The sequence below is a fragment of the Miniopterus natalensis genome, chromosome 10 (genome assembly GCF_054644295.1).
Source record: "Miniopterus natalensis isolate mMinNat1 chromosome 10, mMinNat1.hap1, whole genome shotgun sequence".
Taxonomy (NCBI): domain Eukaryota; kingdom Metazoa; phylum Chordata; class Mammalia; order Chiroptera; family Miniopteridae; genus Miniopterus; species Miniopterus natalensis.
The window spans coordinates 47,464,773-47,483,882 of record NC_142090.1 but is presented as its reverse complement, the minus strand read 5'-3'; the positions used below and the strand labels follow the sequence as shown (position 1 = coordinate 47,483,882).

Sequence of the window (19,110 nt, the reverse complement as noted above, 5' to 3'; positions counted from 1 at the left end):
AATTTAGAAGTAAACAATCTAATAAAATTCTCTGCATGAGATGAGTGTCGGTATTTGACAAGGATAAATGTAAGCTTTGGTGAGAAAGACACCAAATTGTAATTTAGAGTTGACTTCCAGGACTAAGCACAGCATCATCTTTAAATTTCACATATATTTCCATATTTTGATTTAGAGAATTTTAAAGTCAGAATGAAAAATGGAGGCTCCTGAATGGAGAACTCCCCTGAATCTCCACCAAAGCTGATCCCCTGATTTGAAGGACCTGCCAGGGCACCACCTCCACCACAGGTAGTTGCTGAGGTCAAAGACTGAAAATTTTTTGAGCTGTGACTGAACCTTTTCTAAAGGGTTAATTCACACACACACACACACACACACACACACACACACAAAACACATGGAATAAAGTACACCTCCCACATCAAGTGACAGTAGCCTATCACGTCTTATACCCACTTGTTCCCCTCACTTTCAAGGCCCTTCTAAACAGGTATATGCTCAGGCATAACCTTGATTAAAGACACTTCTATAAATCCATAAGGGCTATTTCACACTTCTACTTTGATGAGGTTTTTTGAGAGATGTTGGGAAGTTTTCTTTTTTAAGTGATTACTATCTAGAATATAGTATAAAGAGAGTCTCAGGCAGTTTTCAACCTATAAACTGAGGCAAATAAAATTCACAGAATTTTGTTGCTCTCAAAATGTGTTTCGGTTTCCAATTGGAATAGAAGTTTTCTTTCTGGAAAAGCCTGCTGACTTGAACCCCTGTGCCTTGCTGAAGCAACTGTGCACAACCATTTAGAATAATAGCCAGGTCCTATAGTAAGCAGTAGGATCTCATCTAATTCAATCACAAGTCTAGTGTAAGAAATGGGAAGGTTAACCAAAACACTCAGTGTGACCCCTGGGTGATATTTTTACTGTAATAGTTATTAAAAGATATTTAACACAGATTAATTGTGAAAACAGCTATTACATATTAAAGGTTACCAGCATCAAATTTGAAAACCAGTTTGTCTTTTGCTCCAGGTTGGCCCAGTGTCCTGTTTTCAGAGTACTCATGATGGTGCCCATGACAGGCAGCAGGGAGGACTCTAATTCTGACTTTTTTGTTGTTGTTGACAGTATTACAGATGTCCTCCATTTTCCCCTCTTTTGCACCCCTCTCCTCAGCCCCCACCCCACTCCAGGCCTTCACCATACTATTGTCTGTGTCCATGGACTAGGCATATATTCATATATGTTCTTTGGTTCATGTCTTCCCGTTCTCCCTCACCCTCCTCCCCTCTGAGATCCCTCAGTCTGTTCCATGCATCCATGCCTCTGGACCTATTTTGTTCGTCAGTTTATTTTATTCATTAGATTCCACATATAAGTGAGATCGTGTGATATTTGTCTTTCTCTGGCAGGCTTATTTTCTTAGCATAATAATCCATGCTGTTGTAAAGGGCAATAGATCCTTTTTTTTTACAACTGCATAGTATTCCATTGTGTAAATGTCCCACAGCTTTTTTATCCACTCATCTACTGATGGGCACTTGGGCTGTTTCCAGATCTTAGCTATTGTAAATTGCACTGCTATGAACATAAGGGTGCACAAGTTCTTTTTTATTAGTATTTCAGGATTTTTAGGATATATTCCTAGAAGTGGGATCACTGGGTCAAAAGGCAGCTCCATTTTTAATTTTTTGAAGAAATGCCATACTGTTTTCCACAGTGGCTATTCCAGTCTGCATTCCCACCAGCAGTGTACCAGGTTTTTCTCCACATTCTCACTAGCACTTGTCATTTGCTGATTTGTTGATGGTAACCATTCTGCCAGGCTTGAGGTGATACCTCATTATACTTTTAATTTACATCTCTCTGATGATTAGTGACATTGAGCATCTTTTCATATGTCTATTGGCCATCTGTATGTCCTCTTTGGAGAAGTGACCATTCAGGTCCTTTGACCATTTTTTAATTGGATTGTCTTACTCTTGTTGAGTTGTATAAGCTCTTTATATATTTTGGAAGTTAACCCCTTATCAGATGTATCATTGGAAAGTATGTTCTCCCATACAGTGGGCTCCCTTTTCATTTTGTTGATGGTTCCTTTTGCTGTGCAAAAGCTTTTTAGTTTGATGTGGTCCCATTTGTTTATTTTTTCCTATGTTTCTCTTGCCCTAGGAGATGTTTTGGTGAAAATACTGCTACATGAGATGTATACGATTTTACTGCCTATGTTTTCTTCTAGGATTTTTATGGTTTCCCAACTTACATTTAAGTCTTTTCTCCATTTTGAGTTTATTCTTGTGTATGGTGTAAATTAGTGGTCTAGTTACATTTTTTTCCATGTACCTGTCCAATTTTCTCAATACTGTTTATTAAAGAGACTGTCTTTATTCCATCATATGCTCTTGCCTCCTTTATCAAATATTAATTGACCATAATGGCATGGGTTGATTTCTGGCTTCTCTGTTCTGTTCCATTGATCTATATGTCTGTTCTTGTGCCAGTACCAGGTTGTTTTGATTACAATGGCTTTGTACTGTAGTTTGATATACAGTATCGTGACCCTTCCAACTTTGTTCTTCTTTCTCAAGGTTGCTGAGGCTATTCGGGGTATTTTAGGTTCCATACAAATTTTTGGAATATTTGTTCTAGATCTGTGAACTATGCTGATTGTATTTTAATAAGGATTGCATTGAATCTATAGATTGCTTTGGGTTGTATGGACATTTTAATGATGCCATGATGTCAATCCATGAACACAGTATATTCTTCCACTTATTTGTATCTTCCTCTTTTTCTTTTTCCAGTGTCCTGTAGTTTTCAGAGTACAGGTCTTTTACCTCGTTGGTTAAGTTTATTCCTAGGTATCTTTTTTAGTTGTTGCAATGGTAAATGGGATTGTTTTTTCAGTTTCTCCTTCTGAGAATTCATTATTGGTGTATAAAAATGCCATCGAGCCTGGCCGGGCATGGCTCAGTGGTTGAGCACCAACCTAGGATTCAGATTGCACATGCCCGGGTTGCGGGCTTGATCCCCAGTCGAGGGTGTGCAAGAGGCAGCCGGTCAATGACTCTCTCATCGTTGATGTTTCTATCTCTCTTTCTCCCTCTCCCTTCCTCTCTCTGAAATCAATAAAGATTTTTTTTTTAATGCCATCAATTTCTGGGTGTTAATTTTGTATCCTGCTACTTTGCTGAATTTATTTATTAAATCTAGTAGCTTTTTGGTGGAGTCTCAGGGTTTTCTATGTATAATATCATGTCATCTGCAAATAATGACAGTTTTACTTCCTCCTTTCCCATTTGGATGCCTTTTATGTTTTCTTCTTGTCTGACCCCTGTGGCTAGGGCTTCCAATACTATGTTGAATAGGAGTGGTGAAAGTGGACACTCCTGCTTTGTTCCTGCTCTTAGGGGAAACGCTTTTAGTTTTTGCCCATTGAGTATGATGTTGGCTGTAGATTTGTCATATTTGGCCTTCATTATGTTGAGGTATGATCCTTTTATTCCCACTTTGCTGAGAGTTTTTATCAAAAATGGGTGCTGGATTTTGTTGAATGCCTTTTCTGTGTTTATTAATATGGTCATGTGGTTTTTGTCTTTCATTTTGTTTATGTGATGTATCATGTTTATTGACTTGTGAATATTGTTCCAGCCTTGCATCCCTGGAATAAATCCCACTTAGTCATGGTGTATGATCTTTTCAATGTATTGCTGATTCTGATTTTCTAATATTTTGTTGCGGATTTTAGCATCCATGTTCATCAGGGATATTGGCCTGTAATTTTCTTTCTTTGTAGTGTCTTTATCTGGTTTTGGAATTAAGATAATTCTGGCCTCGTAAAAAGAGCTTGGAAGTGTTCCTTCCTCTTGAATTTTCTGGAATGGTTTGAAAAGGATAGGTGTTAGTTTTTCTTTGAATGTTTGATAAAACTCACCTGTGAAGCCATCTGGTCCAAGACTTTTGTTTGCTGGGCGTTGTTTTTTATTACTGCTTCAATTTCATTAGTTGTTATTGGTCTATTTTGGTTTTTGGATTCTTCCTGACTGAGTTTTAGAAGACTGTATGTTCATCCATTTCCCCCAGGCTGTCCAATTGTTGGCATATAATTGTTCATAGCTGACTTTTTTTTTTCTGGCCCTTTATTATTTCTTTCAGACTCAGCCTCTGTTCCTGTTTCTCTCAGTCCTTCAGCATTTGTTTCCTTAACTTTACCTGTCTCTAACAATTTTTGTAGGTCACCATTACTGAAACCTCATTTGGTCTCCTGTAAGTACTACTGAAATTGTTTTGGTTTGACTGGAAGTGTTTAAGGCAGTATTTCAAGAAAGGTTAAGCTATGCTGAGGTGCACTTAAGCTGAACTATGTAGTGTGAACAAAGACTGCTACTGTTACTGAAAAGCAAACCTAACACTCATTTACTCAACAGTAATGAACCAAGAGACTACTTGTCAAGAATTATGACAGGTATAGTTGCGCAAAGACAATAGGTGTGTTCTCTTGAGAGCTCTTGAATCAGCAGAAGAAATCAGATTGTAAGTGAAAAATTCTGATGGAGCTAACTTGTGACCTCATATCATTAGCCAAAAAAATTGGTCATAGCTAGGTCTTTCATAAAATAAGGAATAGAGATATCCATTGTTTATTGCATAAAATCCTAAGGGGTTCAATTCCTCACACTCAGTTATAATCTAATATCATTTCAGTCATATAATAATGTGAAATAGGCTCTTATGGTGCAGCCATAGTCTGAGTGCAGCTAACTGATTACACCTGTAAAGCATGTTTGCGGAGATGTCCGAGCCAGCCTTGAGCAGAGACCACCATGACTAGGGGTGAAATAAATCCAGGATTAATGTAATTCTTAGAAAGATTTCTTTGAGTCAAATCAAATACTTTCTATATGGCTTTGCTACAAAAATGCATAAAGTACAGAGTTTACATTTTTTTCCTTGCAACTTGTACTATTAACCACTTAAAAAATATTGAAACTTTTATCTTTACATGTCTTGACTTTCCAATAAAAAGAGAAAAGGTTTTGCTCAGCCCCACATGGCGATGCACAGTAAGGCAGTGCCACTGCAGATCCCAGACACCTGGCAGGAGCTGGCAGAGCTTATGAGGTAGAAGCAGGAGCTGGAGGAAACACTGGCAAACTTGGAAAGACAGACCTATGCTTTTGAAGGAAGCTACATGGAAGCACGCAGATGTATGGCAATATTATTCATGGCTGGGATAGGTATCTGACCAACCAAAAAAAACCCCAGTAATGAAAACAATGGAAGAAACCAGAAGTTTAAGGAAGCTGAACGGCTCTTCAGTAAATTCTCAATGACTTCAGCAGCCGCAGTAAGTGCATTGGCAGGAGTTTAGAACCAGTTCATTGAAAAGAGGGAATCAGGAAGTGGGACCGAAAATGATACTTCTCCAGACCTCCACAGTCAGAAAATGAGCCCAATTAGGAGGACCCTGAGGATCTGGATGGACCTGTAGAAGGAATGAAACTGCAGAAGGCTGCTTCTTCTCCCTCTCAGGACGTCATCACAGCAGCCATAAAAAATGAAGAATAAAAACTGTTCAGGACTGATCTGAAGTTAAACAAAATAAACCATGTTCTGCCTATTAGAAGACTCATTAGTGCAGAAGCTTCCAGGCAGTAGAACCCTGCTTCCCTCCTCTGGCCTCACAGAGATAAACATCCCTTGCCTCAGTGCTGGCCACCCACCTTGGCTTTCCCAGGCCCAGGGCCTGAGACTCTAAGTAGTTTGTACTTAAATATGGTGACAAAAAGTCATTTCTGTAAGACCACATTGATTCTTTTAGTTTGTGTCATGTTTAGTAACTAAACTACAGGAAGACCAAGACATGGTTGTAATACCAGCAAGTTGCTAACTGAATCTCCCTTCTTGGACTGATTATCTCCCCCAAAACTGGCCGGCACCAGCTTCATCTGTGATACCCATTGAGAAATGGTCTCTGCTTTTGTTTTATGCTGAAAGTAGAGCACAGGTCACATTTCAGAGGGAGGCTATAAATACCTGGCATTTTCTTTGTTTGTGTTTTATCATTTTTCTGCTGTTGTTTTTTTGTTTTTGTTTTTGTTTTGTTTGTTTGTTTGTTTGTTTTTTATTATTTTTATTTTTTTATTTTTTTTATTTTATTATTGTTTAAAATATTACAGATGTCCCTTTTTCTCCCCAATGACCCATTCCACCCTGTTCCTTCCCCCTCCCCAGTCCCTCTCCCCACCATTGTCCATGTCCTTGGGTTGTGTATATATGCACATAAATTCTTCGGTTACTCTCTCCCCCTCCACCCACCCGCCCTCCTCCATCCCTCTGACATTCATCAGTCTCATCTATGCTTCCATGTCATTGAATTTATTCTGTTCATTAGTTTATTAAGTTCTTTAGATTCCACATATAAGCGAGATCATGTGATATTTGTCTTTTGCTACCTGGCTTATTTCACTTAGCATAATATTCTCCAGGTCCATCCATACTGCCCCAAAGGGTACGAGATTCTTCTTCCTTACAGCTGCGTAGTATTCCATGGTCTGCTGTTGTTTTTATCATCTTATTTTCTTTTGAGGCTTTTGTAATGACTTTGTACAGCTCATACCTTCCTGCTGACATATCTAATAATCTGTTTCATGGAGTTGCCAATGTTCTTAAACTGAAAGTAATCTGGTTTACCATAAACAAAATGGGGAACTTGGCTCTTTGGTTTTTGCAGGGGAAAGGTAAAGAGTGTTTATTTAATAATTACCAATCTTAAATCTTTATGAGTTGGAAGCAATTTCTTGTTCAAGGAATAAGAAAAGCTGAAAAACATAAGTTGAAATCCGTCCTTTTAAAATATTTTTATTCTTTTGTATAAATAAAATTTCACAGGCTTTGACTTCTCATGCTTTACTTTTAAACCTGAGATTTTTTTCACTTATTTTATTTATTCATATAATACCTTGTGGAAATTTCTTTTTCCATCTTTTCTCTCTTTGCTGGTATTTGCCTGATTAAATAGTGCTCTAAAAATCACTAAGGCATATGGAAAGACTCAAGATTGCACTCATAGCTGATAACAACATATGGAGTTCTTGAGCAGAGTGAAAGATAGTATCAATGAGAGCCATCAAAGCCCAACAGATCCCCCATACTTAAAGGGAGTTGTGGGCTGAGGAATTTGCTGATTATTGCTACCAGCCCCTGGAGCAGTTGTGATCTACTTCAGCTGCACGTTGGAATCACCTGGGAAGTTTTAAAAAAATACTGATGCCTGGTTCCCACCCCCAGAGACTCTGGACTAGGGTATAGCCTAGTTATGGGGATTTCCATTCAAAGAATCCTTGGGATTCAGATAGAAGTCAAGTTAAGAACCACTGCATTGGGAATCTGGATGGTGTGATTTAAATCCTGTGTTGTGAGTCAGTCTAAGAGATAGGATTTGGGGCCTCACTTGTCCTTTGACTCTATTTAGTCATAGTCCTTTACTTATGCTTATATCTTTGTTAGAAAAAATATGTTCCATTTGTGATAATTTTAGTAGAGCTGGATATGGCTGGCGTCAATTATCAAAACAATTCTACTTTGTCAGATGTGCAAAAGCTTTCACTCTTGTTCTCAAATAAACTTTTTTTTTTTTTGGAAAAAAAAGAAAGAGGAAAAGTTTTACCTGCAGAGCCCCAAGCAAGTTCAAGGATTTGGTAATTGTTTTGGTAAAGAAAAGTCTGCTGTGATGTATGCACAGCAATGTGGAACTTGTTGGGCTATGTCAGGCAGTCTCATCTCACTCACCTGCCCCTAGGACATTGCTATAAGGTTATTAGTTGCCCCAAAGAACCACAGATAAAAGTACTTCTTCCACTAAAAAAAAAAAAAAAAAAGCCTGGGATTTATCTTAACTCCTTTCATTAGTTTCCTAAATTTGACATCTTCTGAACTTCCTCTGTGTAATTTGGGTCTCTTCTTCCTCCTCTTCTCCCTCTTCCTCCTCCTCTTTTTCCTCTTCCTCCTCTTCCTCCTCCTCCTCCTCCTCCTTCCCACCTCCCTGATCTCTATCTCAATTCTAACTAGAACTTGATGTTTTAAAATTCTCTAAGAATGACAGAGGATTAAAGATGGCAGCAGATTGAGTAGAAGCTAAACTGACACTCTCCCAGGACCAAACTGGAATTACAACTAAAATATAGAAAAAACATCTAGAATAACCAACTGCAACTGAAGACTAGCTGGAGAGCACCCTCATAACCAAGGAGGAAAAATGGAAACCACATAGAAACTAGTAGGAAGTGCAGAGATGCAAGAGGGCTGGCTGGGCTCCCACAGGCAGCAGCTGAAGGTCCGGGGAGGGGGGTTCCCACTGAGGACTCTGGGGCCTAAACCCCTGGCTGGGAAGCCCAGCCAAGAGCACCAGAACTGAGAAAGGTGCCCACATAACAACTGGCTGTGAAAAGCAGCAGGGTTTCTTTCTGCCAGGGAGAGATGGCTAGAAATGCAGGCACCCTCTTAAAGAGCCAATGCACGAAGTTTCATGTGCAGCCACTCACCTTGGGCTCCAGAAAGGGGAGGGCAGAGTGGACTGGAGCTGTGTGAGGAGAACCTATGGTTGTGGGCTCTGGAGACAGAGCTCAGAGGGCAACCTTCTGGATTCCTATGCCAAGTCATCCCCCCCATACTGCAGAGAGAGACATTTACCTTCCAAGCAGCTTTTGCCTGAGGGGGAAGCAATTTCCCCACCCTGCTGGAAAACCTCCCACCCCACCCAGAGGAGTTTCTACAACCTGAGGCTCATTAAGAGAATCAGATTAATCAACCTGTAGACAGAGGAGGACTTCAGGGTGTTTTGAATCTTTGCCTGACATGCTTCTGGACCCAAGCCTTGGAAAAGCAGACTTTGGAGTGCATCTTGGTCCTGTCCAAATGCACCCAGCACCAACAGAGGGGACTTCAAGCTGTGAGTTGTTGATAGCTCCAAACAGGGTTCTCAAGGCCAGTCACAAACAGCATCTGACATTGGCCTGCACCAGAGACCTTCCAAAAAGACTGAGAGTCCTAGAAGATCTACCTGATACATAGAAACAAACCCAAATAAGCAGCCAAAATGGGGAGGCAAAAAAACAAGCCCCAAATGAAAGAACAAGAGAAGTTTCCAGGAAAAGAGGTAAATGAAATAGAGATAAGCAAACGCTCATATATAGATTTCAGAATAAGGATACTCAACAGCATGAAAAAAAGATATGGAAACTATGAAGGAAATTAGGAATGATATGGTAGAAATAAAGAATACATTGGAAGGAATAAACAGCAGATTAGAGGAAGCTGATGATCAGATCAGTGAATCAGAAGACAGAGAAGAAAAAAATCACTCAATCAGAGATCCAAAAAGAAAAAAACAATTAAAAAACAGGAGGACAGTCTAAGGGAGCCATGGGACAACAGGAAATATAACAATATTTGCATCATAGGAGTGCCAGAGAAGGTCAAAAGTAAACAAGGGTTAGAGAATCTGTTTGAAGAAATAATGGTAGAAAACTTCCTTAACCTGGTCAAGGAAAAAGTCACACAGGTTCAGGAGGCACAGAGAGTCCCAAGCAAGAAGAATCCAAAGAGATCCACACCCAGACACATCATAGTTAACATGCCAAAAATTCAAGACAAAGACAATCTTAAAGACAGCAAGAGAAAAGTAACTTGTTACCTACAAAGGAGCTCCCATAAGGCTGTCAGCTGACTTCTCATCAGAAACTCTATAGGCTAGAAGGGAATGACATGAAGTATTCAAGGTAATGCAAAGCAAGGATCTGAAACCAAGACTACTCTATCCAGCAAGGCTATCATTCAAAATAGATGGTGAAATAAAGAGCTTCCCAGACAAAAAGAAAAAGGCTAAAGGAGTTTATCACCACCAAACTAGCACTGCAGGAAATGTTAAATTATTATTACAGGAGAGAAACGTAGGCATAAAGAATTAAAATGGCAATAAATAAGGACCTATCAATAATAACCTTAAGAACTTTGAGGGAGAGATCAACATCAATACAGTCATAGTCGTGGACTTGGACACCCCACTGACTTCACTGGATAGAAATTCCAGACAAAAAGTCAACACAGAAACAGTGACTCTAAATGGCACACTAGAGCAAATGGATTTAATTGATATTTACAGAACATTTCACCCCAAAGCTGCAGAATATGCATTCCTTTCAAATGAACATGGGTCATTCTCAAAGATAGACCACATGTTAGGACACAAAGCCAGTCTCTACAAGTTCAAGAAGATTGAAATCATATCAAGCATCTCAGATCACAAGGGCATGAAATTAGAAATCAACTACACTCAAAAGCATTCAAACATATGGAGGCTAAATAACATGTTATTAAAAAATGAATGGGTTACCAATAAGATCAAGAAAGAAATCAAAAACTTCCTGGAAACAAATGAAAATAAACACACAACAACCCAGAATCTATGGGACACAGTGAAAGCAGCTCTAAGAGGGAAGTTCATAGCACTACAGGCCTGCCTCAAAAAGCAAGAAAAACCCTACAACTTAAAGAATTAGAAGACTCCCCTGTGAAGCTATCTGGACCAGGGTTTTGTTTGCTAGGAGTTTTTTTTTTATTACTGCTTCAATTTCATCAGTTGTTATTAGCCTATTCAGGTTTTCTGATTCTTCCTGATTCAGTTTTGCATGATCTCACTCATATGCGGAATCTAATAAACAAATAGACTGAGGAACAAAATAGATCCAGAGACACAGAAGCATCATCAGACTGATGAACCTCAGTAGAAAGGCGGGGGTGGGGGAGTGGGTGGGAGAAATTAATCAAAGAACTTATATGCATATATGCATAACCCCTGGACACAAGCAGTAGTGTGGTGAAGGCCTGGTAGGGGGTTGGATTCAAGGTGGAGCAGATCAATGGAGAAAAAGGGGGGGATATCTGTAATACTTTCAACAATAAAGATAAATTTTTTAAAATAATAAATAAATAAAATAAAACTCTCTAAGAACAAGTGGAGATCTTTAAAGTTGCATTTTAGTACTGTAGTTCAGTTGAAGATAACTACATGGTGGAGAGAAGATAGGGAAAAAAGACTACATCAGAGTGACCACTGGTCTTTTTCATAATCCCTGAAAAGGAATTTTCCATTGGTTTTATCAAATTAATTCCCGCAATTGATTCACATGTGATTGAGGAAAATGATGCCCCTCAACTGGCCGCACCCTGGCAGCTACAGTGAAGTCAGATCAGGTTGGAAGGTAATGAGAGAACTTCTTCTGCACCCTGACAGATCCATCTCCTTACACATCCAGATACTAAGGGGATGAAGATGAAAGAAATCACATCCCAAATTTATTTAGGGAGTTTCATTTACAATGACTACATAATACTGATATTGGAATGAAAATGAAAATTAAACCTTTTTACAATTTACACCATTTTACAAGTAGAGGCAGTAGTGTTAAGGCTGGACCTGCACTGTTTGTTACTATTGACACTAGGTCCAAATGAGTCTGCCCACTTTTGCTATATGCTCAGAACACCTTGTAAGATTCAGAGTCTCATCACCTGACCATCACCACCCCCCCCAAAAAAATTTCTGAATTTAGTAAGATTTAGACTATTCCCAAACTTCCAATGAGGAAGGAATCCAGCAGGCTACCTGCACTGGGACACTCAATTCAACCGGCATCAGGGTTGTTCTCTTCTCCCTCTGAGGGGACCCTTCATGGAAGGCTAAAATTATGGCAATCTGCCAAGCCAAGAGGTCAGCTCAGGCTCCTTGGAACTATAATATCCCCAACTCCTCCCAGAGCCCCATCCTTGAAACTCCCACACAGGTGATGTCAGCCCAGCCCCTATGCAGCCTTTGAACCCCACTGCTTCTCAACCTCCCACACAGTCTTCCAACCACCACTCGCTCTGCCATGCTAAGTTTTTCTCCCTTAATTCTCATGAGCTCTTAGTAGATGAAAGGGAAAATAAACATACAAGACAATGAAAACATCAAATTTTCTAAGTCTTGCTATACGAAAGTGTGTGACCAGAGTGAAAATGATGTGACTATTTCTCACCACAAGATTCCTTTCACCCTCCACATGGTTCTTGTTGAAAAGTCAGTCTTGAGACAGAAGTGTCCTCGGGTGAGGTGGTTGACAAGGTTTGATTTTTTTTGGTCAAAATTGCTTATAATCCCTTCTCCCATGGTTCTCAAGATAAACCTTGTGGAAATGTTGCATTCATTGATAAATATGTATGGTGCACCCCAAGCAAGATACATAGTTAAATGGGACCCAATCCCTGCCCCCATTTTCCCCATTATCTCCTTTCCCACAGCCTCCCAATTTCTCACTTGGGTAGGCAATGTGATAACCTCATGACTTCATCTCCCTTCTTCAGTCTCCCTCTTTCTCTCCAATTCACGCTTCATATTGATGTCTCAGGTTGATTTCTAAACAGCACTCTGCTCCCTGGTCAGGTTACTCCCTGTTTAAAATTTTCAGTACCTTTGCTGTTGCCTTTAAAATAAAGTCCAAACTCCTGAGTGACAGAATAAACTAACAGTTCATCAAGTATACCACACTCTCAAATCTCCAGGCCTTTGCATAGGCTGTCCTCTCTTCCTATAATTCTGTTCTTCCTCCTTCACCTGGGGAACTCCTACTAAGGCTTCAAAACTTAGTTGAGATGTCACTATTTCCAGGAAGCTCTCCCTGACTACCAGCCCCACCCATTCTGAATTTGATGCCCCTCCTTTCCGTTTGATTAGCACTTTGCTAATACCTCTGTCATAGCAAAGATATATTGAATAATTATCTTATTTACCCACTTTCTCTCCGACTAACCTTAGAACTTGTTGTAGACAGAAACTCTACCATTTATCACTATCTTTATCTTATCTCTCCAATAGACTGTCTAGACATAATAAGTACTCATAAATTGTTTGATGAGTGAAGAAGCTCAAAGTATAGGAGGGAAGACAGAGAATCATAAGTCTCTGTATGAGGTGTGAGAAACAACAGAGTGGGGTGTAGTGATGATGACTGGACACTTCTGCTTTAGAAGAAGATAAGATCTAGGAAGGTATCCAACAGAGGAGATGTTTGGGCTGGCCTTGAGGAAGATTGGGACATCACCAGTCCCATGGGAAGGAGGAGGCAAAGAGATTGGTGGCATGTGGAAGGCCCTAAGTGCCTAAGTTTGCATAATACATTTGGGGAGATTTCCTTTAGGAGAATTGTGACAATGAGAGGACATTGATAGTAGGGTAATGGGAGATTATTGGAATAATCCAGTTAAAGGCCTGAACTAAGCTAGTTAGCAATGGAATAAAATTTGAGAACAGAGACAGATGCCAAGAAGTTGAGGAAATAGGAGCCCAGAATGACCCCCAGGTTTCTGGCTTGGGTGGATGGTGGTGGCATGAACCAGACTCAGAAATTAAGAGGAAAAACTGCTTTGGGAGAAAGTGGTAAGCCCAGCCTGCTGGTGTTGAGTTGGTGTCACCCATTGGACATCCAGGTGAAGATGTTTAGTAATCAGACTTGCTGTTATAACTTCATTGGAACTTCTGTTTTACTTCTGTAATTTAATTTGGTGCCAGGAGGTTTCAGTCATGGGTAGGGACCGATGGAAGAGGAATAATTGGTCCCATTTGCCTCTGGCTTGAATATGTGGCCTCTAGCAAGCTACTCCACTTTAGGCTTTCCCTGTTGCTTTATGAGAAAGGAGACAGTTAAGGAGAAGTGAAAATAAAAAGTTGCAAATATTGGCCCTAAACAAAATTAATTTAGTCCTTTCACGATGCTTCTGTGGAATGTGAAATTCATGCCAGTGAAACCAACCTCTTCCACCACCCAAAACCATACTTCAAAGGCCACCAAGTACTACACAAAGGGGGATGTCTTTCCCTTCATTGCATTGGAATCCTTCCTCCTGGAGAACCATCTTTAGGTAACGATGTTACTTCCTTGCTACAGCAAGCATGTGCTTGTTCTTTCCTCCACTTTTTTGAGAGGTGGTTTTACTTTAGTGATAGCAAATGTTCCTGTTCTTGCCCAGCCTGCAGCACCCACCTTGATAGTGTTCTCCTATGGAGAGTTTATTTGCAATTCTATTTGCACTGGGAGTTTAGACTGAGATATGCTTTGTTTAAGGGTCCCAAATAAAATAGCATTTTTGCAAAGCTACTCATTGTGCTTTTCCTGCCTAATTTGTCTTAAGTGACTTGCACTGAAATGAAACATATTTTAATTCAAAATTTCCAGACAATAATGGCGCTGTGGGAGTTACATGATGTGCTCATGGTTGAACCTCTTTTATTCCAAACATCTATTCACAAAGGCTAAATGGGAATTGCTTGTGTAGCCCAAGCATTTCTGAGAAATCAAGAGGGATTGGTATTCAACCAAATAGCTCTGGCAACCAGGTGTGAACATGGCAAAGATTTAGCAAGGGCACTAGTCATGTGTGGAGAATGGAAGCAAAGATTTAGCAAGGGCACTAGTCATGTGTGGAGAATAGAGGGCCTCATTTCTAATTCCAAGGACTGTGATAGAAAACTCATCATCAAACTTGAATATCAACCAACCACTATTTACAAAGAAAGCAATATCACAATAGCACCAGGGAAATTTAAATGATGCATAATAAAAATTCTCAGAAAATCCCAAAACCATTCATTTCATCCAACATGCTGAATTAGATGCTGCACTAATCCCAAAGTTGGCACTGTGTTCAATGAAAAGACCTTAAAATATTAACTTCTTGTTTCAAAGCTATGGCACCAGGTTATTTGGAATAGTAGTATCAAATCTATTCCCTAATTTTTGTTGTTGTTGTTGTTAATCCTCACCTGAGGATATTTTTTCCATTGACTTTTAGAGAGAGGGGAAGGGAAGTGAAGGGGGGGAGGGGTACAGAGGGGAGGGGAGGGGAGAAATATCGATGTCTCACATTGATTGGTTGCCTCCCACACATGCCCCTACCAGGGCCGGGAATCAACCGGTAACCCAGGTACATGCCCTTGACCAGGAACCAAACCCAAGACCCTTCAGTGCAAGGGTCAACATTCTAATCACTGAGCCACACTGGCCAGGGCCCTAATTTTTAAAAAATAAAATGTTAAGTAGTTTAACTATAGCCTCTGCCATACCAGCTAGGTATAAGTGACATATCACCACAGCCTCAGTGGTCTGATATTTTAATTTCTATAAAGGTACATTAAGTTTGATGGTCAGATTCAGGATGCAGCCAGGGACTAGCATCTTCTAAGAGGCAGCAGGCTGCAAACAAATCGTTTGGATGCTTCCCGGAAACTGGTACTCTGGGTACAATGCTTATCTAACATGTTGGAAATGCAACTTGAATAGAACCTATGGGTGACTTAATGTTTTTTTAATTATCAGGTAGGAGATCAAATCATTGAAATCAATGGGGAGAGCACAAGGGACATGACACACGCCAGAGCAATAGAACTCATCAAATCTGGAGGAAGAAGAGTGAGGCTGCTGCTGAAGCGTGGGACGGGGCAGGTCCCAGAGTATGGTGCGTTTCACATTTTGACTCACCTTTTCTCTGTTTTTCCCATGTACTGTAAATGCCTATGCTTATTTATAAGACTATGTCAGTTCTCTAATTCTACCTAAATATATATTTAGCTATCAATAGATACCTATACACATATGTACATTTAAGCACAAGATATATATATGTGTGAGTTCGTTCTTTTGCTCCCTTAGTTAAGTAATGTTTAAAATAGCAAATATAGGACCATTCAGGGCATCTCTGAGTGTGCTGGGATATCCAGCCATCACTATGATACTAGAACTTTCGTAATTTGACTGATGGTCTTCTGTTCATTTGAGTTCACAGTAATTTATCAATTATTTTCTAAAATTGCTTGTGCATCATACTGTCCGATAGGATATGTAACTGGGGCCAGGGGACAAACAAGAACAAATATTCAGGATGTGAAAATGAAAGTGTAAACTTCAATTCATGCAATGATTATATTTCCTTGGCATTTAGGGATATTTAAAAAAATTCACACTCATGTTGTGAATCCACATGTTTTTGAGGAAGGCTTTAAAGTGGATTTTAATTCATAGATTTTCTTCAGAAGACTTTAATGGTGTTATTTCCCAGGAGACCATTTAAGGCACCACTGACAGCATTACTAAGAAACTGCTGGGTGGTCATTACATGACCTGAGCTGTTCTTTAATCTCACGGATGACAGACAGATAGAGAGAGAGGTATCAGGGAAGAGCAGTGTGGATCATGCCCACCCAGATTAGGGAAAAAGGGTCTAGCTGCTGACTGTAACAAGCAGTTCAAATTATTGATCTAGATAAACTGACTCTCATCTTAATTTCTTCATCCCCTTCCTTCCTCCACCAAAAAATTCAAGTAGTCCTTTTCCCTCTCTAATTATTTTTTTCCTAAATTGCCTAATAATTTACTTCCTTATTTAGCAGGACAGTATAATCCTGAGTTCAGTTGAAATATCTGAATTCAAAAGCACTTAAATACTTTGTTTCCAGGTTCTTGAACACAATCCAAAACCTACCAAAAGGGTTGGCAAGACCTCACATTAAGAGTCAGAAAGGATTCGGAAGTTTCTGTAGGGCTGGCTCTGTGCCTAAGGGAATATTTCATCCCAATCTGCCACCCTTAATGTTTGGATCTAATAAAATATTTTAAAGTATTAATATTAGCAATAAGCACAGGCCTGATCCTATTAAACAACACTGGCATTAATCCTTTAATAAAAGAATCCAAACACTTGGAATAGAATAACTTTTTGCACCCTAGAGCATTAAGTGATTCAGTAATATCAAACTGACCTGAGATTCTATCACTTCTAAAAAATACCTCATTTTAAAGGTATGTTTCACTCTATGGCAAGACCTTACTATTACCTATACTAAGGATTTTCATAGAGTTAATATTGCTCTTGTTGTTCTAGAAGGTTAGTTTTTTAAAAGTTCATCTGAACAACATGGCTATCCTGGGCTTCCTTTTCTCTTGTAGAATCACTGTTTGGTCCACACTTGCAGGGTCCACCATGCCAGCTGCTTGTCTGTATGGGTCAGTTAGGACAGTACTACTGACCAACCTGTGGCATTACCTGTAATGCATAAGCATGAAGCTTCATCAAAGAAAAAGTGAAAACATGTTTTTGAACAAGACAAAAATTCAAGGTCATGTCAAAATTATCTCATTAACTTTTAATATCATTCAAAAATGTCTAGTTAAGGTTAAATTCTAAAATTAACTAACACAGAAAGTTTGTTAAATATCTGGGCACACTTTTGAGGGACCAAAACTCTAGCAGTCTTGCATCATTTCATCTAAATATATTTGAAAATGTAACATGAAGTCTTACTTGCTGGTAATGTGAGAGCTCATCAGCTACTTTTGATGTTAGATTGACATGGATTTTGAGTGTAAAATAACTTCAGCGATTGTGCCACAAAAGACCAAATTTAATAGAGTAGAGCAATTTCTTTTAGGGAAGTAAAAGAATAATCATAAACTAAGTAAACATTAGCTCTTCAGGAAACTCTAAGCTGAAAGATATATGGTTACACATGAGAAACAAGAAGGTTAGGGATCCGATGAGCATCTTTGAGGATAATGCCATCAAATGGTATCTCTGGAACATCATAGTGACAGTGAGGGGGGTGTTTCAGGGGTCCCCAAGACCACTCCGCATTCAGAGATTTGCTGAAAGGACTCCTGGGGCCCAGGATATAGTTGTCCTCATAACAATCACTTATTACTGTGATTTAGTAAGGATACACAGGGAGATCCTAAGGGGGAGAAAAATACAGGCAGACTCTGGAGGAATCCACATGCAGGCTTCCTTACCCCGCCCCCCTTCTCTCACAAAATCAGTAATAAAAATTCCAGTCTCCCCTAAGGAAAGCAGGTGTTCGGCATAAACTACATTGTTTGTACAAACAACTGAGGTACAGTCACACCCTGATCATTTAGGGAAATGTTTCTATTAGCATAGAGGACAACTGACCAGTCATAGTTCCAGATGCCAGTGACAACCAACTTTGCCAGCAGGGTGTGTCAGGGTAGCAGTCACAGCCCGCTGGGTGAATTCTTTCCTGCACCAGGAGCGAGCCAAAGAAGTGGCCACACTCGTGGACTATACCGATGGCCCCAACGTAAAAGAAGTGCCCATAGCTAAAGAACATCTTAATTCCTCCAGCCTCAGTTAAACAGACTATACCATGAAACAGAACTTTTTGTCCAAGATAAAAATTTTATCTAAAACTGGCAAGTTTGGGGGGGATAAAATGACAGCAACAAAAACAACAAAAATGCTTGAGTTTACCAGTAGATATAACCAAGAATGTAATCCACTTTGTCCAGATGTACCCTAATCACAGGAAAACTTATTTTCCTGTCAGCTATAAGTTTAATCCTGTGTTTGTTTTCTTTGTTTGCCTTTTAAGATCCTAAACTTGACATAAAATCCATCCTTGAAAGATTGTTAAAGGGGGTTATCAGAAACCATAGGAGACATAACCTGTTAGAGAGCTGTTCAGACTTAACCCAGCCTGGGAGAGCGAACTTTGAAAATGAGGAGACTGAAGAGCAAGTCTCTGGGAGGGTTTTAAGTGATATCCACCAGCTCTCCCTCTCGTACCTACAGAACTCAGAACACCTTTGAAGCAAGCCCCTTATCTAAACTTTGGTCCATGCCAAGGAAAAACCGATTTCAGTCGAGAGAAATACAAAACTCCCACTCTGTGTTCTTAAGGTGATCTGTAATAGGGAGATAAGTGCAGGGACAATTGAAAGAAAAAAATATCATGGGTAGCCTGTCAGATTGTTGACTAAACAAAATCAGTGTGAACCCAAGTGAGCTGAGGAGAGGAATAAGTATGCCGCAAATATGCCATCCATAATTACCATAAGACTAATCGTCAGGTGACACCTCCCCCAATTCAGAGGCATAAATCAACAAACGCAGCCTCGAGAGTAGTGGCCACACACTGAGGCTGCCGAGCAGCTGCAAGCAGAGTCGGAAAATGATAAAGGCTTTGAGGGAGAAGTTGTTTTTATAGTTAAGCCCTTGAACAAGA

General features: G+C 39.7%; 1 protein-coding gene and 1 pseudogene across 1 annotated transcript in view; both read left to right on the top strand.

Moving 5' to 3' along the window:
* Positions 1-19,110, top strand: part of MAGI2 (membrane associated guanylate kinase, WW and PDZ domain containing 2) — a 1,282,556-nt gene that overhangs the window by 1,214,507 nt on the left and 48,939 nt on the right. The window contains exon 21 of the mRNA XM_087821115.1: positions 15,413-15,551. Within this exon, the coding sequence (XP_087677241.1) occupies positions 15,413-15,551 (139 nt within the window). The remainder of the gene's footprint in view (positions 1-15,412; positions 15,552-19,110) is intronic.
* Positions 4,958-6,071, top strand: LOC107542279 (chromatin modification-related protein MEAF6-like; annotated as a pseudogene).